The following is a 26,328-nucleotide window of genomic DNA, read 5'->3' on the forward strand; positions in this document are numbered from 1 at the left end:
CAATGTGAACTGAACATTCTAGGGTGATGAAGGAATGTCTCAGCTTAAAATGGTTTTGCCAGAGTCGTGTGCAGAAGCAAAACTTCCCATCAGCCCCAAATTTCAAAATGTAATTGCATGCCCAAAATTGTATGGACTACTTTTAGCACATCTGCCAGGAATACGGGTCTGTTAATTTCTCCCTCTGCTTTGATCTGATTGTGAGGGAAGAAGTCGTAATTGCACAATTTGCACAACTTCAAAGACCCTTTCCCTTCCTGCTGTACAACTTAAGGTTGGGAGGGGAAATCTGACTGCAGGTCTCATCCCTTCTTTACATTAAGTAATCCTTAGCCAAATACTGGAATACTGTGTACGATGCTGTCTGTACACGTGGCTGTTCTGAATAGGTTGTACTTACGTTTCTTGTTAACTCTGTTGTCCTAGTGTGTGTGTGTGTGTGTGTGTGTGTGTGTGTGTGTGTGTGTGTAGGACTTTTCAGAGAAGGGTATGGTATAAAAGTCAGAAAAACATTAAAATAGCTCAAAATTAGAACAGTGTCTTTGAAGATTATGTAGTAGAAGACAGTCTTTCTTAAAATCCTGACCTGTTTCTTTTGCAACATCAGCTGATTTATTTTGAGATTGGATTCATACCTGCTTCCTTACGTGCATTGTATTTGCAGGATATGTTTGAAAAGGTGAATAAAGCGTATGAGTTTTTGTGTACAAAGTCAGCCAAAGTGGTGGATGGTCCAGATCCTGAGAACATAATTCTAATTTTGAAAGCTCAAAGCATCCTTTTCAACAGACACAAAGATGGTAATTACACTTAGCATCTGAAGACATAATTTTGTTTTGTGAAATATTAAATCTCATTTATGTGTTATTGAAAACTTTGGGCCTATTTGGCAACTCACTGGCTGCAACTGATACAAATCATGTGGCAAACTATCAAGCTCTACCTTCTCAGGTGCATCACCTTGGTTTTGTTGGAGAGTGGATTTCTGAAGGAGGGGAGGCCCCTGTACTTACTTCTGGAGGCTACAGTCAAGTCCAAAATGGACCTTTATTTGAATGCAGTGAATACACTTTTTCCAGCAATTTAAAATCAATCCGTCTCCACTGATTAATAGGTGGACCTTTGTTGGTAGAAAACCTAGGACTTGTTCTAAAGCAGAAAGTTTGCATTCAAAACAGAGCCTTGACATCCCATTTTCCAAATGCTGCTCAGATTCACCTGTATACTGCCCAAGGAGCTGCCCAGAATCTCTCCTACTTGTTCTGAAGTAGCTAATTCGTTTCGTGCATTCTGTGTTACACTTCTCAGACCCTCCTTTCTCCTGTGTTGTTGGCCTTTGAAGTAAGAAACCTTAAAATAATTTGTTTGGTATAGAATAAGTGTCACCGTGAGACTGATTCACATGTGAATGTTGACTCTTGGCATTCTTTTCTTTTCAAGATTTGAAGCCTTATAAATACGCAGGCTACCCCATGTTGATTAAGACAATCACAATAGAAACTTCAGACGACCTCTTGTTCTCCAAAGAATCTCCCCTGTTGCCTGCTGCTACTGAGTTAGCTTTCTACACTGTCAACTGCTCGGCACTTAATGCAGAAGAACTAAGAAGAGAGAACGGTATTGAGGTAGGCTCAAAATCTTCCTCTGGGTTGTGTTTTGCAGAGAGTGAGTTTTATTCTTTGCATCCTTTCTATTAAGCTCTTGTTTGCAAAATGCATTTTAATAACCCTTTTTGGCTGGGTGTTGTCTGCAAAGCTAGTTTTCCCTCATATTTTCTAGCTATCTAGAACTGCGGTTGCTGACTATTCTGTAAGCTTGCATAACCAATGCTGAATATTTCATGTATTTAGCTTAATTTTCCTAAGAATAAGCAAGTAGATTGTTATTAAAAAAAAAACAAATATTAACTTCTAACTTAATATCAAGCAAAAGAAACAATAACTGGGCTTCTAAGAAATGTTATTAATATTACTCAAGATAATTTCAGATTATTGGTTTGGCTTAGAATACTTAAACTTCTTTCTCTCACAAGTAGGCATTTGAAGTATTAAATTTTACATTGTGGCTTTAAAATGGCATCCAAAAATTTGTAGAGAAATATTTCTATATGAGAACAATGGTTTCAACTTTTGCAGCTGACAGTGTTCAGGGGGAAAACATGTCTGTCTATCCCCACAGATTCTGCAAGAGGCTTTTAATCGCTGTGTTGCTGTCCTGACACACTTTAGTAAGCCAGATGATATGTCAGTTCAGGTAAGTGTTCAAAATAATCCAGTAATGGAGGATTTAGCATATGTGTGAATGTGAACTAAAATGTGAACTGGCCATAGGAGACCAGATTCAGGCAACTTTTCTGTCTAACCACTAACATGGTTCTCACATCATATTAAAACTGTAGATAAAATAAACTATGGTTTAATGTGAATAAGAGCAAACATTGGCTACCTGCTCATGGTTGGTTTGGAGAGAAAGAAACCACCAGTCTAGGCTCGGATAACACAAGAAGCTATGCCTTTTTTTGGGTGGTACAGCAGCAACAGGGGAGGAAGAAAGCACCTGCAATTTCAGTGGTGCGTACCAGCATTCTGCTTATTCTCATTAAAGCATAGTTTCTTTTAACGATGGAGATACCAAAGACTGAACCTGAGAACTTCCACATGCAAAATGTGCACCTTACCATTTTCCCATTTTGCCACAGCCCTTTCCTGGTGCCAACATTAGACACTTCATAAATTGAAAAGAAGTAACAATGCTTCACAAGACTGAAAGAAGTACCCGTATTTTTCACTCTATAACACGCACCCGACCATAACACGCACATAGTTTTTAGAGGAGGGAAACAAGAAAAAAAAATATTCTAAATGAAACAGTGGATGTATGATTTTTGTGGTTCATGCTGTGGCCACAGATATGTGATCTGACAGTGAGTTTGGAGTAACCCAATGCAAAAATCCTGAGGATCCATGTGGATCCATGCTTTGTAACCACGTTTTTGCACCACTGCGGCCCCAAGCAACAGTGGGTGCATGATTTTTTTTGGTGCAAGCTGTAGCCATGGACATGCAATGTGATCTAATGGTGAATTTGGGGTGACCCAGTGCAAAAATCCTGAGGATCCATGTGGATCCGTGCTTTGTAACCACATTTTAAGTGGGGAGGGAAGGAAAAGCACTCAAGGGACAAGGAGCACGCATGGGGTGTGTGGAGAAGGATGCTGCTAATAATGCAGGAGAGGGGTTTAAGGGGAGAAGGCTCCTCTCCTCTCCCGCTTTGCTCCTTTAAAGCAAGCAGGCTCTGCTTTTCTTCCTCCTCCCCGCTCATCCCTGGCTTAGCAAGCTGAAAAACTTTGCTGCTATGTAGCGAGCTGAGTGGGGAGGAGAGGGGGACAGAGAGCCTGCTTGCTTTAAAGGAACCAACCGGACAGGACACGAGTGTAAGCGGCTCCTCTCCTCTCCTGCTTTGCTCCTTTAAAGAAGCAGGCTCTCTGTCCCTCTCTCCTCCCCACTCAGCGGCTCTTCTCCCGCTTTGCTGTTTCAAAGCGAGCCACGGAGGAGGGAAGGAAGGGGAACCATGGATCCTCTGCTCATGACTGCAGCAGATCCCCCCCGCCACCCATAGGCATTCCCTCCATAACACGCACAGACATTTCCCCTTACTTTCTAGGAGGAAAAAAGTGAGTGTTATGGTGCAAAAAATACGGTAATCACTTGGCAAATGACAGTGCTTTGTCTTCCTTCCAGGGAGCTCTTTATCATTCCTTTTCAACTTCTGAAGTGTGTATATTTGTAGTGCATCTTATTATACACTGTCCCAATGCCATATGACTTCGCATTTTTTCACTTAATAGGTGTGTGGGCATGTAAGTAAATGTTACAGTGTGGCGGCCCAATTTGAAGATTGCAGAGAGAAAATAACTGAAATGCCAAATATCATCAAGGATCTTTGCAGAGTACTGTATTATGGCAAGGTAAGCCCTTGTATGACGCCTATCTTTCTTTTCTAGCCTCCCATTTCTGTAGAACCTCAGGAGTGTCCATTAAGTGGATGAAATCAATTGGGCCTATTTCCTTCCTTTTGAAAGCTGTAGAACTTCCGGTCAGAGCCCCAGTTCACATGAGGCTTCTTGGGGCATGTAGACAGTTTTGTTTGCACATTGTCCAAAGGAATGTACAGACACAATCCTTCTGTTTACCCTATTATATTCTTATTTATTCTGTTTACCCTATTCTGTAATGTGATTAAAGCGCTACACTGCAGAAGCAAGAAACAAAAAGTGTGAAGAACATGCCACTATTGCATTTTGTCATTTTTACGTCAGAAACACCGCTTGTCTCGTTCCTGCTGAACTGAACCACTTCTCACCCAAAGCAAATGTTTTCTTTCCTACTCAGAACATTCCCCGCGTGGCTTCCCTAGGGGTCGAGTGTGTCAGCTCCTTTGCTGTGGACTACTGGCTACAGACACACCTGTTTCAAGCTGGAGTTCTGTGGTATTTGCTCGGCTACATCTTCAACTATGATTACACACTAGAAGAGAGTGGGATTCAGAAGAGTGAAGATTCCAATCAGCAGGTAATGATAATAAGGAACTGTGAATAGACTGCTGTACTTTAAATATATCCTGAGCAGCATTTCTAAGATGGCTGTAGGAACTTACAGTCATTATCTTAAAATCAAGCACATTGCTTAATGTGCTGCGCTTTTAGGTAAAACTTTGCATGTGTGTTGTAGCCTTTTCTGTGTGGTTCAAATGACATTCTCAAGGTCAGTTGTGCTTGCTTGTGCCAAGCTTTGATCCAAAGAGAGGAGGAAGTTTGAAGAAGGGAATTTCTTTATATTCTTAAAAAACAACAACACACCCCTCTGCAGCACCCAAAAAGCCTCTCTAGAGAGTTAGAGAACCCTCTTGAATAGTGCACAGTGGCATATAAGGAGACACAATGGCAAGTGACAGTCGCCCCAAATTGGGCAATGACATTTTTGCAAGTTGTGACCATTTTATTTTGCAGTATTGCTTGTGAAGGAGTGGTGGTCTTGTTTCTTCATCTACTCAGAAAATCTATGCATGAGATTGATTCCCTATTTTCTGCTAACAGGAAGTAGCCAATACTCTTGCAAAGCTTAGCCTCCTTGCTTTGAGCCGTCTTGGCGGATATCTTCCCGGAGAACAAGCTACGCCTGAAAACCCAACCATCAGAAAAAGTCTTGCAGGCATGCTGACGCCTTACATTGCAAGAAAACTTGCTGTGGTCAATCCTGCCGAGGTACAAGAACATTTTTAATACCCACGTTAATGTTTTTCCGCTTTTCTTGACAAGTATGCTGAGCATGTAAGTTCAGTATGAAAATGTAGTAATGGCAACAAAGAAAATTATACAGCCTTTAGTGTCTTAGAAAAGGAGTCTTGATTGAGGTACTTGCGAGCACCTTCAGTTCTCTGTGTTGCAGCCAGTGGATTTTTGTTTAAGATAGTGGAGTGTTAATAGAGATGTGTGGATTTGTACAGTAGTCATCCTACTATTTCTAACTTGTCGTGTCTTTCTTGCCAGATACTAAGGGCTATTTCGCATGATATTGCTGCTGCAGTATGTTTGAGTGACTATTGAATATGGCAAACCAGGAATATTTGTGTGTGTGAGAGCACAAACAGAAGAGAGAAACAGTGCTTGCTGCACTCAATAGCTGCAGGATAGAGACCGTTTCAGATTACTTCTGTAGCGCTTGAAATCATAAAGTATGCATCAAGCCAGAGCTGGAGTTTTTAAGAGCTAATTCCAAATAGACTCGTGTTAAAGAACAAAAAAGAGGAAATAACTTGCACATTGAGAAAGCTAGAAGGGTTACAGTGGTCTTGTAGTGGTATTAAGCTGGTCAGATGTAGATGCTGTAGAAAAAATGAAATACTTGTGTTGCATTTAAATCTGTTTTGCCATAACTGTTTCTTAACCTAGATTCTGAAAATGCTGAACAGCAACACAGAAAGCCCATACCTTATTTGGAACAATCGGACAAGAGCTGAACTCCTCGAGTTCTTGGAATCTCAGCAGGAAAGCATGATTAAAAGAGTGAGGCACTTTTTCAAATTGTCGGGCTGGCTAGTTGGGAGTTTCTGAGGCAGGGAACTGAAAGAAGCAGCAAGCAATTCTTGTGGCTGCATTTTTCAGAATCATTAAACCGAGGTGTACAAAAGCCACACGGCCAGCTTCTTTTAATGTACCTCGGGTTAAGAACTTAATTCGTTCTGGAGGTCTGTTCTTAACCTGAAACTGTTCTTAACCTGAAGCACCACTTTAGCTAATGGGGTTTCCTGCTGCTGCTGCGCTACCGGCATGCAATATCTCTTCTTATCCTGAAGCAAAGTTCTTAACCTGAGGTAATATTTCTGGGTTAGCAGAGTCTGTAACCTGAAACGTATGTAACCTGAAGCATATGTGCAGTGGTGCCTCGCAAGATGAAAATAATCCGTTCCGCGAGTCTCTTCGTCTAGCGGTTTTTTCGTCTTGCGAAGCATCCCTATTAGCGGATTAGCGCTATTAGCGGCTAAGCGGCTCTTAGCGGCTTAGAAAAAGGGGGGGAGGGGAAAAACTCGCAAGACGTTTTTGTCTTGCGAAGCAAGCCCATAGGGAAATTCGTCTTGCGAAGCGCCTTGAAAAACGGAAAACCCTTTCGTCTAGCGGGTTTTTCGTCTTGCGAGGCATTCGTCTTGCGGGGCACCACTGTAACTCGAGGTACCACTGTACCAAGCCACAAACGTTTGGTGTCCTCCTGTGGGATTTATAGATTTCATCCCCTCATTTCTCCATTTATGGTCTCATGTTGTAAACAGCATCCTTTAACAACAGCATATGTAAATAACTCTGATCCTAATTCGCTATCAGTGAACAGAAAGGCTCCTTCAGTTCAGACATGACCTAAAACCAGGAGAGGCTCTTTCTGGTAAAGGTGGAGGAGACAGTTTTTCCTGATTCCTTTATCCCCCTTTGTTGCATTTCATGTTGCTCTGGATGGAGAATATGTTGAAGCAGTACAAGGGGCTGAGGGGTGACTTGTTTTCCCTAGATATTTGCCCTCAATTGAGTGATCGAGAGCTCTGTCTTTGCCAGTAGTACAGCTCAGGTGTTGCTTAGCATCTTCTTCTTCTTTGGCAATCGCTTGTAGCTGAGTACGATTGTCATACGTATTCTAGTTCTGCAACTGGGGGGTAAAAGAACGATTTCAAACCAGCCTGCTTTTGGTTGCAGGATTCCTGTTGTAGCACCACACGTGTTAAAAGATGATTGAGGGTTAAAGTCCAACCTGTGCAGGAATTAGCAACAGCCATGGGAAAGGACAGAAGTAATAGATATCTTCCCAAGTGCTGGCCAACTCTCCTCCTACCTTCACCTGCTTACATTTCTAGCCTTTTCTTGCACAGTAAATGAGAACTGAAATCAAATTCTGTCCCCGCTTCATGTCTCCAAGCTTAAAGTAGACAATTCATATTGGGGGATTGTACTGCTTTTGCGTCCATTCGGCTTATGGGAAGCTGCAAATATAGTCAATTGATTTTTGCTTTCTAAAGGGTGACTGTGATAAAAGCTATGGATCTGAATTCATCTTCAGCGATCATGCAAAAGAGCTTATTGTAGGAGAGATTTTTGTTAGAGTTTACAATGAAGTCCCCACATTCCAACTGGAGGTAAGATTCTACTTCTTGCTATTTGGTGAAGTCTTTTGGTTTTAAATTTGTTAATCCCTTTTCTTTTTCTTTGCATACCAATATGAAACATGTTAGATATTGAAGCTCCTTTCCTTGTCAAAATATAGGATGTACTAATTTGTTCTCAGTAAATCATCAACACAGCAGATACATTCAGAGGATCTATATCCGTTCCCTCTGAATTTTGTTACATGTTTGTTATAGCTCTTCCTTTGTTAAAAAATTCAAACATTGGGAAAGAAATGTTTTCAGAATGGAGTAACCCTATACTATAGAACTTCCCAGACTTTTATATAGCAGTCTTACCCTTCCTTTGTTATAATCTTGTGAGGAAGCCTTGCTACATGAAGCTGAAACACTACTACTGGTGATGTATCCTGATAGAGCATTTGATTGTTCATCCCTTAATTGTAAATAGTTTGTAAAATATGGATACACTGTGTTAAGCAGCCACAACAAAATGTTTATTTCCTAGCTATCTTTTTATTTTTCCTTCTTGCTTGTTACCCTACAGCTTCCGAAATCATTTGCTGCAAGCCTCTTGGATTATATAGGCTCACAAGCCCAGTACCTTCATACTTTAATGGCCATGACTCACACAGGGAAGGTGGAGTCAAACCAGCATGGAGAGAGGCTCAGAAGGGTTGAGATGGCCTTGGAGGCTCTGAGAAATGTAATAAAACACAACCCAGGTAAGCGAGACATGTTGTACACCTTAAACATTCCTGTCGAACGAAACCTCACTTTAGATTTTGGATGTTTTAGATGAATGCTTAGTCGTACAGCTTATCACCAAACTAAAATGGCTGTTTAAGCTGATTAAGGTGTGTGTGGGGGGGGGGTATTTAAAAAATGTTTTTAAGATAGCTTTGCTTGAAAGTAAGTGCCTTAGTTTCATCCACTTTAACCATAACAGCTGTCTTTCTCCACGCAGGTTCAGAATGTGAATGCATAGGTCACTTTAAGTTAATCTTCTCCCTTCTGCGTGTCCACGGAGCTGGTCAAGTCCAACAGCTGGCTCTGGAGGTAAAAACCAAAGTGATAAAAGTTTCTTGCCACAGGAAAAAGTAATTTACTTTGGAATATATTGTGTAGATTAATCAAAGCGGTGTTCACTTTTATGACAAATGTAAGGACGTTATTTTACACTCAGGCAGTAACAATTCTGGTTTTGGGCTTTGTAGCTAGAGAATGAAGTGCAGGACATCAAAATACTGTATTTTTCGCCCTATAGGATGCACTTTTTCCCCTCCAAAAACGAAGGGGAAATGTGTGTGTGTCCTATGGAGCGAATGCAGGCTTTCGCTGAAGCCTGGCGAGCGAGAGGGGTCGGTGCGCACCGACCCCTCTTGCTCTCCAGGCTTCGCGCAGCTCTCCGCAAGGCGCGGGAGCCCAGCGCCGGGCTCCCACGGCTTGCGGAGAGTTGCCTGTTCTGGGGACAGGGGTTGGGGGAAGCTTGGGCTTCCCCCAACCCCGCGCCTGGGGGGGGGAAAATAAATTTCCCCCCCTTTATTTCCCCCCCAAAAAACTAGGTGCGCCTTATGGGACGGTGCGTCCTATAGGGCGAAAAATACGGTAGCTACCGTACATGACTTTAAATCTTCAGTTCACAAGCTATGCAAATAGTACTAAGGAATGTGCATTTAGCAGGCAGTAGAGCACAATGACTCTTGAAGTATTTGTCCAAATGTTATTTGCAAAGGCGACAGTGGCAGTCTTGATTTCTCACCGGAAGGATCATCGTTGGGCAGAAGCAATGGCCCGAGTTGCCTTGGCAAAAGTGACTGGTCTCTTTGCACCACCACTGTTATCCAGAGTATTAAAAAAGGGTTATTCCCTCGCCCACCCCTATACACCAATATCCACTCCCCCCAGGCTTACATTTCCACACCTATTTGCCTGTTCTAAGAAGCTGGCTAAGAGGCAGATTTGGGGGGGGGCGGGGAGTCTTTTTTCAGCCCACATGATCCCAGATAATCACAGGTCATATACCTGTTGTTACACAAATCAGATTTGGCTACCTCGCCAAGGGCAAACGAAGCCTTTGCATTGACCTCGCTCTGAATGGGTAGCGACAGCGATGCAGGGTTGGGAAGAGATAGAGAACTAGGGTCACGGCTTTTACCTGATGGTGCTCCTTCTGTTGCAAAATAAAACTCCTGTTGTTTGAAAACAGCATTTGGTCAAATATTTTGAAAGACATTTTCGGCTATAAATATTCACAGCAAATTCAGAGCGGCCTTTTTGGAAGCAAAGCTTGAATTTACCGTATTTTTCGCTCCATAGGGCGCACCAGACCATAGGGCGCACCTAGTTTTTTTGGGGGGGGGGTCAAGAAAAAAAATCTTATTCCCCCCCCCCCAGCCCCAAAGAGCAGCGTACAGGCTGCGCAACCTCTCCCTTTCGGAGGGGTTGTGCGGGGCTATGGCACAAGCCAAGGCAGCAAGCGGGATGGATCCCGCTCACTGTTTTGGCTTCCTCTTTAGCCCCACGCAACTTCTCCCTGCCCGGAGAGGCTGCGCGGGGCTAAAGAAGCCATAGCCGCGTGCAGCCTCTTCCTGCCGGAGGGGCTGCACGCGGCTATCCCTGAAGCCTGGAGAGCGAGAGGGGTCGGTGTGCACTGACGCCTCTCACTCTCCAGGCTTCAGTGAAAGCAACGTGAAGCCTCCGGAGCGCAGAGGGAGCGCTCCCTCTGCACTTCGGAAGCTTAGCATTGCTATCGCTGAAGCCAAGGAGCCTGCATTCGCTCCATAGGACGCACACACATTTCCCCTTAATTTTTGGAGGGGAAAAAGTGCGTCCTATAGAGCGAAAAATACGGTATGTATCCAATCAATACGTAGACAATCCTTGTCTTGAAGGAAGCAGGATTGACAACTAGCTGCTTCCATACCAGTCTAGCAGTTTTTATTTTATTTTTCTTTCTTTCTTTCACAGGTGGTGAACATAGTGACTAGTAACCAAGAATGTGTAAATAATATTGCAGAAGCAATGGTTCTTTCCAACTTACTAGCCCTCCTGCATTCACTACCTTCAAGTACGTAGAGCGTGAGTTTACTTATTCAGCAACAAAAATACATGTTTAGAAAACTCTTTAGATACCAAAAGAAAAAGATTAACTTTTTCCCACACAAGCATGCATATAGAATTGTAGTTCCAACTTGGGAAGGGCATTGAGGTCTCAGGGCTGTGTAGAGACAAATATTCTCTAAACTGGAGATCTTGCCCTCTGACTTCAGAACTGGTGGGGAAATTATAGGAAATCACTAATGAAGTAAAATCGCCTGTTTTGGGGTGTTGTCTTTGGCATTCAAAATAGATCTAGAGAAGAACCCTCAGTGAACGTATGTTTTCAGGATAAACCCATTTTGTGAATGAAGGCATCTTGCCACAATCTTTCTCTATTATTAGGGACTTCCTTTTAAGGGAAAGGCTAGATCTGTGATGTTTTTATTGTATTGTATATGTATGTGATTTTTTTTATATGCATATATAATATGCATATATTTTAATTCTACTAGTGCTTAGTTCTTTGAATTAAGCTGATCTTTCATAGGATATATTTTTTTTAAATACCTTTGCTGACTTTGGAACTCAATCCATGGAGGGCTTTTGTTTCGCCTCATAAACAGCTCTTTCCTGAGGGGCCAGCTAAACTAGGCAATAGTGCAGGCCCCATTGTCCAACTCTAAACAAGCCCTGTTGCGTTTTTACTTCATCTTTGCTGAATAGAGACACACAAAAGCTGGGTTTCGCTCACGGTTTTTCCTCTTGGCAGGTCGGCAGCTTGTTCTGGAAACTCTGTATGCTTTGACATCCAGTACCAAAATAGTTAAAGAGGCCATGGCAAAAGGTACAGTGAACGCTGTTGTTCTTTGTTGCTTGTAGAATCCAAAAGTAATGTTTCAAACTTTCTGTGATTGGAAGAGGCAACAGTTCATTTATTTTTATCTATCAGAATATTCATAGCCTGCCATAAGGCCCTCTGTTTCTCTGCCCTTTCCTAGGTGCTTTAATCTACTTACTTGATATGTTCTGCAACTCAACACATCCCCAAGTTCGATCTCAGACTGCAGAGCTTTTTGCTAAAATGACAGCCGACAAACTGGTTGGTCCCAAGGTGAGTGTGTTTTGCTTCATTTTTGGGCATTGTAACTGGCCCTTTTAAAAGCATGCTTTTGACACTAAATAGCACAATGTCTGTTAGACTTGATTTGCAACATGCTTATAAAAAATGCTGTCCAACCCTGTACTAGGAGTTAACATTACACAGGCCGTATTCATCTTTATCATCCCTTCATATGGGCTGGGAAACAGGCCACGAAGCTGCTGTTACTATGGCTTCCCATTACGCCTAAGCTAGCAAACGATGATTAATAGCTTCCCAGCAAACCAGGATACATAAGCCAGCTTTGAAATATGACTTACTGTCATTCCTTATTTGGAAGCCATTAGTCATAGTTTTCCTGGTTTGGACGCAAGAGGAATTGGCGATGTCTTCCTGCCTTGGTTTTTCCACTTAACGTGAAGGGTGGGGAGAGCCAAGTGGTTGTCTGCTTGTTTGTAGCTTGGCTTCTCAATCCAAGATCTGATTGTCTGGATGCAGCCAATGTGCATCACTTCAAATAAACAGCCCTCACATGGTGCAAGCTTTACATTTCATTCTCTGCAAGCTACTAGTCTTGTAGAGCAACATGCTGGTTGGAAAACATGGCAACATAGGAAGAGCCGTTCTGGATCAGGCCAGCAGCCCATTTGGCCCAGCATATAATACTCGCAATGGCCAACCACATGCCTGTGGGAAATCATAAACAGGTGTATAGCAGCATTCTCTCCAAATGTGAATCCCTGCAATGGGTTCCAACAGTGGGCATAGTAGCCATTGATAGCCTTAGGTAAAGGTAAAGGGACCCCTGACCGTTAGGTCCCATCGTGGCCGAATCTGGGGTTGCAGCGCTCATCTCGCTTTATTGGATGAGGGAGCCAGCATACAGCTTCCGGGTCATGTGGCCAGCATGACGAAGCTGCTTCTGGCGAACCAGAGCAGCGCACCGAAACGCTGTTTACCTTCCCGCCAGAGCGGTACCTATTTATCTACTTACACTTTGACATGCTTTCAAATTGTTAGGTTGGCAGGAGCTGGGACCAAGCAACGGGAGCTCACCCCGTCGCAGGGATTCGAACTGCCGACCTTCTGATCAGCAAGCCCTAGGCTCTGTGGTTTAGACCACAGCGCCACCCGCGTCCCCTTATTGATAGCCTTAGTCTTCATGAATTGTGAAACCTAAAATTATATTATATTATATTATATTATATTATATTATATTATATTATATTATATTATATTATATTATATTATATTATATTATATTATATTATATTATATTATATTATATTTATTATATTATATTGTCCATCTGACTGGGTTGCCGCAGCAACTCTGGGAGGCTCCCAACGAATTAAAACATTAAAGACCGTAAGACATCAAGCATTAAAAATCATCCCTATACAGAGCTGCTTTCAGATGTCTTCTAAAAGTCAGATAGTTGCTTATTTCCTTGACTTCTGATGGGAGAGCATTCCACAGGATGGGTGCAACTACCAAGAAGGCCCTCTGCCTGGTTACCTGTCACCTTGCAGCAGGAAAGAGTCAGAAGGCTGTCAGAACTGGTTCTCTCTGTCTGGGCTGAACAATGGGGATTCACAATGCCCATCCATCAAGTTCAGTTTATGTCATTCCGAGGCAGGGGGTGTAACTCAAGGACTCTTCACAAGACAGGTCATTATCCAAACAATATTCAGCCATACAAAGGCATTCCCCACACAGGTTTAAGAATTGCTATCTGTTGATAAGTCAGATTCCTTCCACGTGCTTTGCTAGATGTCAGTATTACAAGCTGTTCATTTGATTAACTGGAAACCTTTGTTAGCGGTGACAGAATCTGCAATCTGGTGTGTTCTTTTCTAGGTTAGAATTACCCTAATGAAGTTTCTACCTGGTGTCTTTATGGATGCCATGAGAGATAACCCTGAAGCTGCTGTTCACATTTTTGAAGGAACGCATGAAAATCCAGAGTTGATATGGAATGACAACTCCAGAGAGAAAGTGTCTACAACTGTTCGAGAAATGATGCTAGAGTATGTTACAGTTGTGGTGAATAATGGCTGTACTTTTGTAGTCAGTTTCGTGGTAAAACGTAGCAGAACTGTAAAGCCAACAATTAGATTCCGTTTGGAATCCTCTGGGATTGTAGTACAGGGTCTATTCCAGGTGGTGTAATGCAAAAAATATAACCAGATATTCTGTATTGATCAAAATTGCTAAACTCGATTAGAGTGCAAATAAGCCAGTTTGATTTTAATCTCAGGTGAGGGAAGAGTTTAGAATTTAATTCATTTTTAGCCCTTGCTTGCAGAAGTATTTGTTAATGGGTTTTCTGACTTTTTTTTAAAGGCACTTTAAACTACAGAGAGACAACCCTGATATGAACTGGAAGGTAAGCAAAATTTAAATGTTAAGGGGGAAATTAAGACAAAGCATGGGTGTGGTTTCCCTTCGTATTCCTTTTGCGTTTTCTGTTTTTCTCTACTGCTCTGTCTTATCTCACTGTACCATGACTAATAGCATGAAACTGCACAGTAGGATTTGGGGGGGGGGCAACCTATGAAACTCTGAATGTTCCTGCACTAAAACTCCCATCTGTTCTGACCACGTCATGCTACTTTGGGTCCTATGGGAGCAGGAGGCCAGCATCCACTGGGTGGCTGCAGCTTCAACAGCCCTGCTGCAAAGTATTCTGCATTGCTACGGACCCTTATCATTGTAGTTGGGCTCACAGCTTTGTTGCTAGTCCCCTTCCCTTTCTAATAAACCAAATGACTCAGTGACATTTTTTTTTTTTTATCCTTTCTCGTTGATCCAGCTGCCTGAGGACTTTGCTGTGGTGTATGGTGAAGCAGAGGGTGAACTTTCTGTAGGAGGGGTCTTCCTAAGAATCTTTATTGCCCAGCCGGCCTGGGTGCTGCGAAAACCTAGGGAATTTCTCATTGCACTGTTAGAAAAATTCACTGAACTCCTGGAGAAAAACAATCCCCATGTAAGTGGAGTTGATAGGTTGCGTTTGTGAAAGCGAGCTGCATTTGTGCATTTCACAACTGCATTTGTGAAAGCGAGCTCCAGTCCAGTGAAAGTTGTTGCTGCTGCTATTATTGTTACTACTTCCTACCACTGTTTGTTTCATTTATGAATAGCTTGCCCTGAGCAGTTTACAATAAAGACCTTTAAGGATGCGGTTAGTTCTGTTTCTTACTCTGTAAACCTGCCTTTAAACTTACTCTGTAAACCTGCCTAGGCTTGTGCTGTGAAATAATTGGCACATAACAGCAGTAAACCCATGGTGGTTAAAGGCAGTAGGAGAGCAATTCGTTTAGTCTGAAGAACAGTGAATGAATGGCCACTAAATGAATGCATCCTAGCACAAGCCGTTGTGCAGCATGCAGTTGCATAAGTGATCGGGCAGCTGTTCAAAACAGCTTATGCACACGCATTAGATCTGTGTGTGCAGTTTGGGTTTTTCCCATACAAGATTCTGACTGAAGAAACAGTAACTGCTCAGTATGTTGAAGAGGTTATTCGTATTCAGGTTATGGCTGTCATTCTCTGCTTCTTAACAAGATAAGCCTAAAGGTAAAGGTAAAAGTAAAGGTACCCCTAACCATTAAGTCCAATCGCTCATCTCGCTCTATAGGCCGAGGGAGCTGGCATTTGTCCGCAGACAGCTTCCAGGTCATGTGGCCAGCATGACTAAGCTGCTTCTGGTGAACCAGAGTAGCGCACGGAAACGCCATTTACCTTCCCGTCGGAGTGGTACCTATTTATCTACTTGCACTTCAAACTGTTTTCGAACTGCTAGGTTGGCAGGAGCTGGGACCGAGCAACGGGAGCTCACCCCGTCACGGGGATTCGAACCGCCAACCTTCTGATCGGCAAGCCCTAGGCTTTGTGGTTTAGACCACAGCACCACCTGTGTCCCTTTAAGATAAGCCTATGTTCCCACAAATTAATCAAGATGTTCATACATGTGACTCCTGAGTGTCATTAAACGGTTGATTGTAAACTGGCTGCTCGTTGACTGACTTCAATAGTGAAGCTGGAAATTTCATTGACTTGCTCTGTGCTTTGTGTTCCAAAACAGGGGGAAACTTTAGAAACTTTAACAACAGCGACGGTGTGCCTCTTTAGTGCTCAGCCTCAGCTGGCAGACCAAGTCCCCCCTCTTGGTCATCTTCCCAAGATTCTCCAGGCCCTGAATCACAAGAACAACGCCATTCCAAAAAGCGCAATGCGTGTCATACACATGCTGTCTGATAATGAGGTATGAGGATATGGGTTTATTGTGTTACTGTTTGCTGGAAGAACTTTCATCTCAGGTGCTTGTTTTATGTTTCTGATGTTGTAGACTGGATTTCAAATCTCTCTCCCCCCCCCCCCCCGAAATCAGTACCAGGGATGGTAAGTCTGGCTAGGCATAGTATAATACAGGGTTCAATTTAAATCACATTACACCCCAGATTAGATTGTCTCCAGCTGGGATCATAGTATATACAACTGTCAACTCAGTCAGTTGAAGAGATCAGGTCCATACATGCTTCAACCTATTTACATTGCAGGCAAACTATTGCTTCCAGTCTCTCAGTATGTAGCAACCCCAACACTATCCTGATGTGGTGACGTAAAATATGTTGGTTGCCTAGTTTGCAATAGTTTGAATTAATCCAGAGTATGGAAAATTAGCAGCAATTAGCTTTAATTAGCTTTACTACTTCTGCAGCCCAGGTTGGAAAATGGGTGTTAACTCAAGCTGGTATGCTAGACCAGGGGTCAGCAACCTTTTTTAGCCATGGGCCGGTCTGCTGTCCCTCAGACCTTGTGGGGGGCCGGACTATATGGGGGGGGGGGAATGAATGAATTCCTATGCCCCACAAATAACCCAGAGATGCATTTTAAATAAAAGGACACGTTCTGCTCATGTAAAAACGTGCTGATTCCTGGACCGTCCACAGGCTGGATTGAGAAGGCGATTGGGCTGCATCCGGCCCCCGGGCCTTAGGTTGCCTACCCCTGTGCTAGACATTTCTCAGGGTCTTGTAACCTCATCTTTTAAATGAGAATCTTCAACAGCCTGAATAAAACTGCTTTTCCCCTCCACAGCTTTGTGTTCGCTCAATGGCAGCGCTAGAGACCATTGGACCCGTGATGAATGGAATGAAGAAACGGCCAGATACGATTGGAGTAGCCTGCGAGGCACTCAATCGAATGTTTCAAAAGGAACAAAATGATCTCGTAGTCCAAGTAAGCAGGCCGGAACCGTGCCCTTTAAAGGCATTTGTATAGCAATCTAAATATGTGTCCATTCAATTTGTTACGCTAGCTTCGTGGTGTTGTGTGGGGTGGGGTGGAATTTCCCTGTGGCAGCTTGCGTGTGGGTTGCTTAGGGCAACAAGAAAAAGTGAGGCTCGCTTTGCAAAGCTGCGGGTGGCATGTCCTTGCGTTAACATGCATCCTTGCTCATTCGCTCACACATGTATCTGTATTTTCTAAGAGCGACCACACCACAGGGATGTTGCCATGCATACTGATATCCGTAATACACCATAAATATCTCCCTGAGTTATTGGCAGGGTTCCGTGTGCAACACTAAATGCAGAGTTCCTAACATTTGCTGTTTGGAGTACCTTACAGTAGGAGCAGTGTGTATTGAATGGCCAAACAAGAGGCACATGCTTGTGCAGAAAAGGAATCTGGTATAGAAAAAGGCATTTGTGTACAGCAATAATCCTGCATCTCAGGGCAAGCCTAACTCCAATGGTACATGCCACTCATTACTTCCTCAGTCATTGATGAAGATTTTGGTAATACAGTCGTACCTTGGAAGTTGAATGGAATCCATTCCAGAGGTCCGTTCAACTTCCAAAACATTCAAAAACCAAATCGCGGCTTCCGATTGGCTGCAGGAAACTCCTGCAGCCAATCAGAAGCCGTGGAAGCCTCGTCCGACGTTCGGCTTCCAAAAGAACGTTTGCAAACCAGAACAAGCTATTCTGGGTTTGCAGCGTTCGGGAGCCAAGGTACGACTGTACCTATCTGTCTATTAGAGCTGGAGTTATCTTTACCATGAAATCATGTGGAATTACTGCTGGAACGTTGGGGAAGGTGGCGAATTCAACCTTTAGTATTTTTGCAGTGGTTTTGGGTGGCCATATTTGAGATGACCTGAGTTGTTGGTCAGGCAGGAGAGCAAAGAATTTTAGGAGGCAGGCGCAGTCCATCAGTTCTTTCTCACCTGCCTGACGGATAGGAGCACTTGCTTTGGAATGCCCTTGGACTGTCATTAAGTACCCTGTAACCTTGTTTTGCAGGCTTTGAAAGTAGAGTTGGTTCCATATCTCCTGCGATTGCTTGAAGGCATCGGTCTTGAGAATCTGGAAAGCCCCTCGGCCACGAAAGCTCAGATCGTTAAAGCTTTGAAATCTATGTCTCGCAGTCTACAGTATGGAGAGCAGGTAAAGCACCCTGAATTCCTTTCAGTTGAGGTATCTGCATTTTGTAATTTTGACCCTCACCACCACCACCCCAAAAATGCCCCAGATTTGTGCAGTTACAAAAGCTGCTGCTAATGGCAGGGTCAACTTCATAATGACAGCAGCCAGTTATAGATAAAGAACAGCGGGGGAAATGAAACGAAACGTTTCCTGGGCTTTGTTGTTCTTGCAGGTGAATGAAATACTGTCTCGTTCCTCTGTGTGGAGTGCCTTCAAAGATCAGAAACATGACTTGTTCATTTCTGAGACTCAAACAGCAGGATACCTCACTGGTCAGTAAACATTCTAATTTAGGCTTTTCCTGTTGTGTTTCCCTTCTTTTGTGTATCATGTGGCTTGTTTATTCTGGGATAACACCTTAATTCAGTCCCCTTAATTTGATCATAGAATGGTAAGGTTGGAAAAGGGGCCACGGGGATCAATGGATGCTCCAATTGGACTTCAGCTTTAATTCTGGACATATTCAGGGTAGACATTTGAAGGGGGCAAATGATTAATGTGTCCGTTACAAACCTCCTGGGGACACTACGGAGTGATGCTTCACTTTTGCTTCCAAGTGCTTTGCTGTCTGTTCTTCCTTTGCGTCTGGTTTCTTTCTCCCCCAGGTATCTCCTCTCCTTCCCTTCTATCTGGTAGCAGTCCTCTTCATCTCAGAAGTGGGCTTTAGATCTACTTTGGCAGGCAGCTTGCTAAACCTCTCTCTAGCACTCTCTAAAAGCAGGTAGATACCACTTTGCTCAGTGCATGCTGCCTCTACGCAGTTCCTAGAACGAAATGCTTCCTTAGGTGCATGGCAATACAGTTGTAGCGGACATGTGACTGTCGTAGAACATTGCGCAATGCCACGTTTTGGAACTCATGATTTTTATACCCCTGCGCCTGTGACATCAGGGTTCCAAATGGTAGGTGCCTGAGGGTTCTCAAACTCTTCCCCCACGCAGACCACTTGAAAATTTGTAAGGAGTCTCAACGGGCCATTTAGTATTTTCTTCTATGGCTCAAAAGAACAATCCACACTTGCCTAGTCTTGCCTTTCTAATATGATGGATATTAGAACTATGAAAGCAAGCAACATTTTTTGCTCCCACACTAGCATGGTTGGAACAAGGGCCATGTTGCAAGAATGAGAGGTACCTCTAATCGACAAAGCTAGTAAGCTTATTATGAAAACAACTGACCCACTGTCTCATTGGCCAGTTTAATCATCCTGCCCTGGTCCAAACAGCCTAAAAAACAAATCAAGTTTAGGGTGAAGTTCAGTTAGTCTTGTCTGTTTTGCAACCTTTCTGCGGACGGACCATAGTTTGAAAACCTCTGGTACACGTGTGTGTGTGTGTGTGTGTGTGTGTGTGTGTGTGTGTATTTTTGTGGGTATATTATTGCAGTTGGGTTAAAACATAAATCCTAGATAACATAGTGACTGGTGATATGGAAATCTGATCTCCAGTAACGTGTATCAGTCTAGAGAAATGTAAGCTGGACACAAATGTCATGGGTAAGACAGATCACTCTGGTTTGTCTGAGCAGAACTTACAGCTTTGAAAACACTCAAGTTTATGATGCAGCGTTTTAAAGAAAACTGTTTGTTCCTTCCCATCTTTCGCCCCTGGTACAGGTCCTGGAGTTGCTGGCTATCTTACTGCAGGGAGGTCTTCGTCGGTTCTTCCCAGTGTCCCCCCTCCAGTAGACCACGAAGCAGGAGACCACAGCTAAAGGACATGAAATGCAAGAGACTCCGAAACAGACTGGCGGGGGTGAGGAAGGCCCCATTCCTTGGCCTGTCCACCGAAACAGATTTCTGCCTGCCTTTCCAGTTTCATGACAGTGTTATTCCTTTTTCTATGAATATATTTTTTTTAGGGGGGAAAGACAAGGTTCCATGATTCTATCACACTGTAACATAAGAAGAAAGTACTTTGGGGATCAGCCTAAAGGGGTACGCAAGAAGTTTTTGTTTCTTGCTGTACGTAAGCACATTTTTTGTTCCTTTATATTTTTGTTTACAAGACTGTGAATTGAAACACTTTTTCCTAGTTTTTTGTATTTTATGAGCTAAGCATGACTGAAGTTGAACTGCAGTCTCGAAGAAATTGGGCTAAATCACTTGATCCTCCTACTCCTCTCTCTCCAAGTTGGACAAGATAATCCTCCCAAAACTTGACAGACTTGGTGTTTGCCTCTCTCCTCAATCATTAACATTTCCTTCACCAGACCTAACAAGATATTTGTATGTATAACTGGCTTTACCAAATTGAAAAATTAAAATGCAGCAAAAAAAAAACCTATTTAAAAATGACGTTAACATGTTATATATGAAAAGCATAGTGTAATTGTGATATGTTCTATACATTATCCAGTATATAAAACTTTCTATATTGAATGTACATTATACAGATCATTCGTATGTACATAAAATTTTAAAAAATAAAGGGAACTGAACTGTTAATGTGACAGACTTGTACTTCTGCTGTTCTATTCCTTTGTAAATCTGGAAAGAAAATGAGGGTTCTGGGATGAGGTACCTGAAATTTATTTTGAGGGCAAGAGAACCAAACCTGCATCTTAGATGGCCCACAAGATGTTACTTGACTACGATTCCCATCATCCCTGACCACTGGTCCTGCTAGCTAGGGATGGGAGTTGTAGTCCAACAGCAGCTGGGGACTCCAGTTTGAGAAACACTGCTAGGAATGCATCTCTTGGGGCTGAATAAAACAACAGAAGGAGCTTTAGACAAAACCCAATGTGCAATTGAGTAGGAATATTACATTTTATGCAACCCACCAACTGCAGGGAAATATATCAAAATTCTGATGGCAGGCCTATTCTAGACCTTCCCCCTTGGGTTTAGATGGCCCAACATGTAAGCTTCTGAGTGAAGCCATTCTGTCCGCAAGAACACTATTCATCAAGTGAAAGATCAGTAAAGGAATGTTGCTAGTAGAATTAGTAAGAGTGAGTTTACTTAAGAAATATCCATAATTGAGAACAGTGTCAAATCTACAGTCCCCTGCCCCATAAGATTTCATAACTAAAAGAAAGAAAATGGTTTAAAATGATTGTGGTACCATCACGACTTTAAGCAAGCAAAATATTACAGATGTGCACTCAGGTGTTTGGCTTGGTCCTGCAGCTCTTGTCTTGCAATTACGGAGAGGTGAACTTCATCAGGCCCGTCTGCTATGCGTAACGTCCGGATGTAGGCAAACCTGCAGGAGGAAGAGAGCAGTTGCAGATGGTCTGGCCATTTCAACACCACAACAGGAAGGCTTGCTAGTTTATACCTTAGGTCTCTACCTCTAATTATATAGAATTGTAGAGTTAGAAGGGAATTGTGAGGCTCAAACCCATGAACCCTGAGATCAAAAGTCTCATCCTCTATCACTCTCCACCTTATCTTAACATACCAAGGACGGCTTTCGATGATACAGACTTCATACTCTAGCCCAAGCTGGTGCCCTCCAGATGTTGCAAGACTACAACTCCCCTCACCACTGACTATGCTGGTCAAAACTGATGGAAGTTGTAGTCAGGAACATCTGGAGGCAAACAAGTTGGAGACCGCTGTAAGTCTCATGAGCATCTTGGCTCTTGCAGCGCAGTCAGTGGGGCTTTTAAAATGTGCATCTTCAGCAGAATCATTTTTTTATTTAAGAAACACTTTTACACTGCTTGACTGTAAAACAAAAACACCTCCAAGCAGTTTATAAGAATAATGCCATATACAGATTCGGCTTTGGAAAGGACTTTGTAGGTCCAATCCAACCAACCCCACCGTGCAAAAGTTGTGGGATCAGTACTATACATGGATTTCTGCTAGGGCAAAATTCCCAGGATTAAATGACCATAAATGCATATAACGCTTATGGCTCAAAAGCTTGTACTGTGAATTTTAATTTTTTATTACTCTCAGAGCGACTTGAATAAGAGAGCACTAGATACATTCTTTAAATAAAACTAAGCTCAGCTACTAGACCTTTTAAAAAAAATCCAAATTTTTTAGATTAGAATGTGAGCAAAGGAATTTTTTTTAATTCAGCCCCAACAGCTTAGATTAAGCATGGTTTGTTGGATCACCTCTTCCACCTTACCCCATGTGCTTCCAAGTAACTGAGACCCAAACCAAGAGCAAGCTTTGGAGAAACAAGGCTTGTTATCTCATCTGCGAGACAACTTGTGGTTTGTTGAACAAACCATGGTTAAACTAAACTATGGCTCAGCTTTATGTGCAAACATAGCAGGAGCTTGACACGGTGCCTGTGTGTTGGCAGCTAAAGGAGGAGCTTTGAGCCTCTGCTGAGCCACCACACACAGCTCATGGGATGTGTTTGGCTTACAATATTAGCCTCTCCTAAGAATAAGTTTCACTTACATTTCAGCCAGTGGAAAGTCTTGGGAGACTCCGGCGCCTCCACAAACTTGAATGGCGCAGTCAATCACTTTAAGGACTGCCCGGGGGGCCACCACTTTGATCATTGCAACCTGTAAACATGAGGAAAAGCTTTTTTAAAGATTTGCTCATGAACAAACAAGCAAAACCCTATGATGACAAGCAGGCTTGCAATTCGGAAAAGATGCTCCCATGCCACTGGACACATTTGTGAGCGTTTGTGTTTGCTGTTTTGCAACTTGCCTAAAAGACAGGACAACTCTGGGTGCATGACAACATAGACAAAGGCAGCATGCTTGCTGGTGTAGTGGGAGGTTGTAATTTCTAGAGTGCTTACTAAAAATTGTTTCTGAGAAAATCCAGAGCAGGCACAATCATACAGAGCCAAACCAGAGCCAATCTAATCCAGCCAGCTCAAGCAAGAACACTGATTGTTGAGAATTTGATGTTCTTCCAGTTGAACTTGTCGATAGCCCTAGTTGAATAAGAATAGCCAAAGCGATCTTTGTAGCACATAGCTAGAGGGTCAGACTCAGATCAGGAGACCCAAGCTGAAATATCTACTCAGCCATGAAGCCCACTGGATGCTCCCTGGAGATAAGGGCACAAAGGTAATGAAACAGCATTGAATTGAAACAAAAAATGCAGTTCCTGATCAAATTCTGTTTGCTTTCTTGAAAGCTGGAAGACTGTGGTGATTGCTATAAGTCTTATTGGAATGGTCTGCCATGTGTAGGAACAAGTCATACCATTGGTCCTCCTGCACTGACTGGCAGGGGCTTTCCAGGCAGGGTGACCTTCTGCATCCAAAATAGATGCTCTGCCCCTGAGCCAAGGCTGCTTGCACTAAATCCACGATATGTTCGCCAAGAAAAATTACAGGGTTGCTGTATTTGCCAAAATACAGTCGTACCTCAGAAGTCAAACGGAATCCGTTCCAGAAATCCATTCAACTTCCAAAACATTTGGAAACCAAGGGGTGGCTTCTGATTGGCTGCAAGAAGTTCCTGCAGCCAATCAGAAGCCGCGGCAGACATTCGTGTTCCAAAGAACGTTCGCAAACCAGAACACTCACTTCCGGGTTTGCGGCGTTCAGGAGCCAAAACGTTCAACTTGCAAGGCGTTCAGGATTCAAGGTACAACTGTACACACAGGTGGGATTGTCCAGGTATGAAATAATGGATTTTTTTGCTATTGGCAGAGATGGTGAAATTCTATTTCCTATGTCAGGAAAGCCAAGATAGTGCTCTCCCACAAGCCCCAAGCCAGCATAGTCAGAGGTCAAAGATGATGGGAGCTGTAGTCCACAACCTCTGGAGGACCCCACCCCAGTTACCCTTGACTTAAGACACATCTGCTAACAAGATGCTATTTTCTCCAGCTTGCAGCACTTGCCCTGTTACCTCTTTTCTGGCTGCTTTGTTGCCCATGGCATCTATTTTGCTGGCTGCTTTCAACGTCAGCAGTCTTGCCTGTTCGATAGCAATGCGGCATTCAGCAATCCAGTGAGCGACAACTTCCTGCAGTCGTAAGGATAACCAAAGAAAAGTGAAAATTAGCACCCTGCTTAAGTAACGCAACCAATCTCACTGCACCTTCTACTAGCGGTCTTACTTGAACGTGGATACTTAATGCAGATCTGCAGTTTTGGACCGTATAGTGGTGCCCCGCAAGACGAACGCCTCGCAAGACGGAAAACCCGCTAGACGAAAGGGTTTTCCGTTTTGGAGGCGCTTCGCAAAACAAATTTCCCTATGGGCTTGCTTCGCAAGACGAAAATGTCTTGCGAGTTCCTGCGGGGTTTTTTCCCTTTTTTCCCCCTTTTCCTAAGCCCTAAGCCGCTTATCAGCTGATCTGCTAAAAGCCGCTAAACCGCTAATAGCGCTAATCCGCTAAGCTGTCAATGGGCTTGCTTCGCAAGACGAAAAAACCGCTATACGAAGAGCCTCACGGAACGGATTAATTTCGTATTGCGAGGCACCACTGTATCGGAATGCATACCTCCAGTTGGAAGATGATTTGAAGAAGAAGAAGAAGAGTTTGGATTTGATATCCCGCTTTATCACTACCCGAAGGAGTCTCAAAGCGACTAACAATCTCCTTTCCCTTCCTCCCCCACAACAAACACTCTGTGAGGTGAGTGGGGCAGAGAGACTTCAGAGAAGTGTGACTGGCCCAAGGTCACCCAGCAGCTGCATGTGGAGGAGCAGAGACGCGAACCCGGTTCACCAGATTACGAGTCTACCGCTCTTAACCACTACATCACACTGGGTCACTGATTTGAAGAATCATGCTTGTGAACCTCAGTACACCGATGCATGCTAAAACTAGCAATTTTTGCTAATGGTGATAGAAACTATAAGAGCTAAACGACTTTGAAAGACTTTACAAGCAACTCCCATTTTGTGCGCATTCAATGCATGTGCAATCGCAACTGGAACGCCATGTTCAGCACCGGAAGAGGGCAAGGCAGGGGCAGAACGGGGTGTTATGCATGCTCTGCTGACATGCACCATGTAAGGTAAAGGTCCAGTTGTGGCTGACTCTGGGGTTGCGGCGCTCTTCTCGCTTTATTGGCCGAGGGAGCCGGTGTACAGCTTCCGGGTCATGTGGCCAGCATGACTAAGCCACTTCTGGTGAACCAGAGCAGTGCATGGAAACGCCGTTTACCTTCCCGCCAGAGTGGTACCTATTTATCTACTTGCACTTTGACATGCTTTCGAACTGCTAGTTGGCAGGAGCAGGGACCGAGCAACAGGAACTCACCCCGTTGTGGGGATTCGAACCACCGACCTTCTGATTGGCAAATCCTAGGCTCTGTGGTTTAACCACAGCGCCACCCGTGTCCCTGTAACATGCACCATGACCCTTGCATAAATGAGAGGAAGCCTGTATTCTCAATTTTATTTTATTCTTTCCCAATCCCTGCTGCCCAGTGGTTCCTTTCATGAGATATTTTGAACAGCACGAGAACACAGGGACCCGCCTTGCGCAACATCAGACCACTGGTCCATCTAGTTCAAAATTGTCTCTTGTCTAGCACATAAACATTCTGCTTCCTAGCGTGCTACTGAAGCCTTAGCTACACCTCCTGCCACTGGATCTGACACACCTTTGAGCTAAGAAAAGAGTTACACCTACAGAAGCAGAGACTCAACTCACATGATGGTAGAGCTTCTTCCCAAATGCCACCCTCTGGGCTGAGCGCTTGCACAGGATCTGCAGAGCAGTTTCAGCTGCCCCTATGGACCGCATGCAATGATGTATGCGGCCTGGCCCAAGTCTTCCTTGCGCGATTTCAAATCCTCTTCCTTCTCCTGGGTTCAGAGAGAGACAGAAAGGTTCTTTGCCTTTCTGGGAACGAGATTGCATCTGCACCACTAATGTGGTGTTGTTCCATAGCTAGCACATAACAGTGGAGAGACTGCTGAAGTTTTAGTGGGGATACATGGGAACATGAAAAAAAATGACCATAGACAAGGTCAGTTTGTCCAGATGTTTTGAATGAGAACTCTCACCAATCCCAGGCTAGCTGGGGCTGATCAGAGTTGGAGCCCAAAACATACACAGGGCACCAGGTGGGAAGAGGTTGCAGCAGAGTTTTGCAGAGCTCTGTAATAATAAATAATAATACTTTT

General features: G+C 43.5%; 3 protein-coding genes across 6 annotated transcripts in view; 1 reads left to right on the forward strand and 2 right to left on the reverse strand.

Moving 5' to 3' along the window:
• DNAJC13 (DnaJ heat shock protein family (Hsp40) member C13) overlaps nt 1-20,746 on the forward strand; it is a 64,839-nt gene extending 44,093 nt beyond the window's left edge. For 2 of the 3 annotated variants that reach the window (XM_081881825.1, XM_081881826.1), the window contains 21 exons: nt 665-800; nt 1,441-1,625; nt 2,179-2,253; nt 3,848-3,967; nt 4,392-4,571; nt 5,096-5,263; nt 5,951-6,064; nt 7,561-7,677; nt 8,213-8,390; nt 8,633-8,724; nt 10,636-10,735; nt 11,477-11,551; nt 11,706-11,818; nt 13,667-13,836; nt 14,153-14,195; nt 14,622-14,795; nt 15,894-16,073; nt 16,910-17,050; nt 18,118-18,261; nt 18,473-18,572; nt 19,916-20,746. In XM_081881825.1, coding sequence (XP_081737951.1) covers nt 665-800; nt 1,441-1,625; nt 2,179-2,253; nt 3,848-3,967; nt 4,392-4,571; nt 5,096-5,263; nt 5,951-6,064; nt 7,561-7,677; nt 8,213-8,390; nt 8,633-8,724; nt 10,636-10,735; nt 11,477-11,551; nt 11,706-11,818; nt 13,667-13,836; nt 14,153-14,195; nt 14,622-14,795; nt 15,894-16,073; nt 16,910-17,050; nt 18,118-18,261; nt 18,473-18,572; nt 19,916-20,013 — 2,703 coding nt within the window. In that variant the 3' untranslated portion in view covers nt 20,014-20,746. Of the gene's footprint in view, nt 1-664; nt 801-1,440; nt 1,626-2,178; nt 2,254-3,847; nt 3,968-4,391; nt 4,572-5,095; nt 5,264-5,950; nt 6,065-7,560; nt 7,678-8,212; nt 8,391-8,632; nt 8,725-10,635; nt 10,736-11,476; nt 11,552-11,705; nt 11,819-13,666; nt 13,837-14,152; nt 14,196-14,621; nt 14,796-15,893; nt 16,074-16,909; nt 17,051-18,117; nt 18,262-18,472; nt 18,573-18,905; nt 19,022-19,915 lie in introns of all 3 variants that reach the window. The other variant, XR_014161513.1, reaches the window with a different exon arrangement.
• NPHP3 (nephrocystin 3) overlaps nt 1-26,328 on the reverse strand; it is a 235,347-nt gene that overhangs the window by 109,585 nt on the left and 99,434 nt on the right. The window lies entirely within an intron of this gene.
• The window catches only part of ACAD11 (acyl-CoA dehydrogenase family member 11), a 44,326-nt gene continuing 39,244 nt past the window's right edge, over nt 21,247-26,328 (reverse strand). Inside the window, exons 17-20 of the mRNA XM_081882052.1 lie at nt 25,853-26,007; nt 24,094-24,210; nt 22,673-22,782; nt 21,247-21,509 (exon numbers count right to left, since the gene is read on the reverse strand). Of these exons, the coding sequence (XP_081738178.1) occupies nt 21,395-21,509; nt 22,673-22,782; nt 24,094-24,210; nt 25,853-26,007 (497 nt within the window). The 3' untranslated portion in view covers nt 21,247-21,394. The remainder of the gene's footprint in view (nt 21,510-22,672; nt 22,783-24,093; nt 24,211-25,852; nt 26,008-26,328) is intronic.

The sequence above is a fragment of the Podarcis erhardii genome, assembly GCF_964252035.2.
Source record: "Podarcis erhardii genome assembly, chromosome: 12".
Lineage (NCBI taxonomy): Eukaryota > Metazoa > Chordata > Lepidosauria > Squamata > Lacertidae > Podarcis > Podarcis erhardii.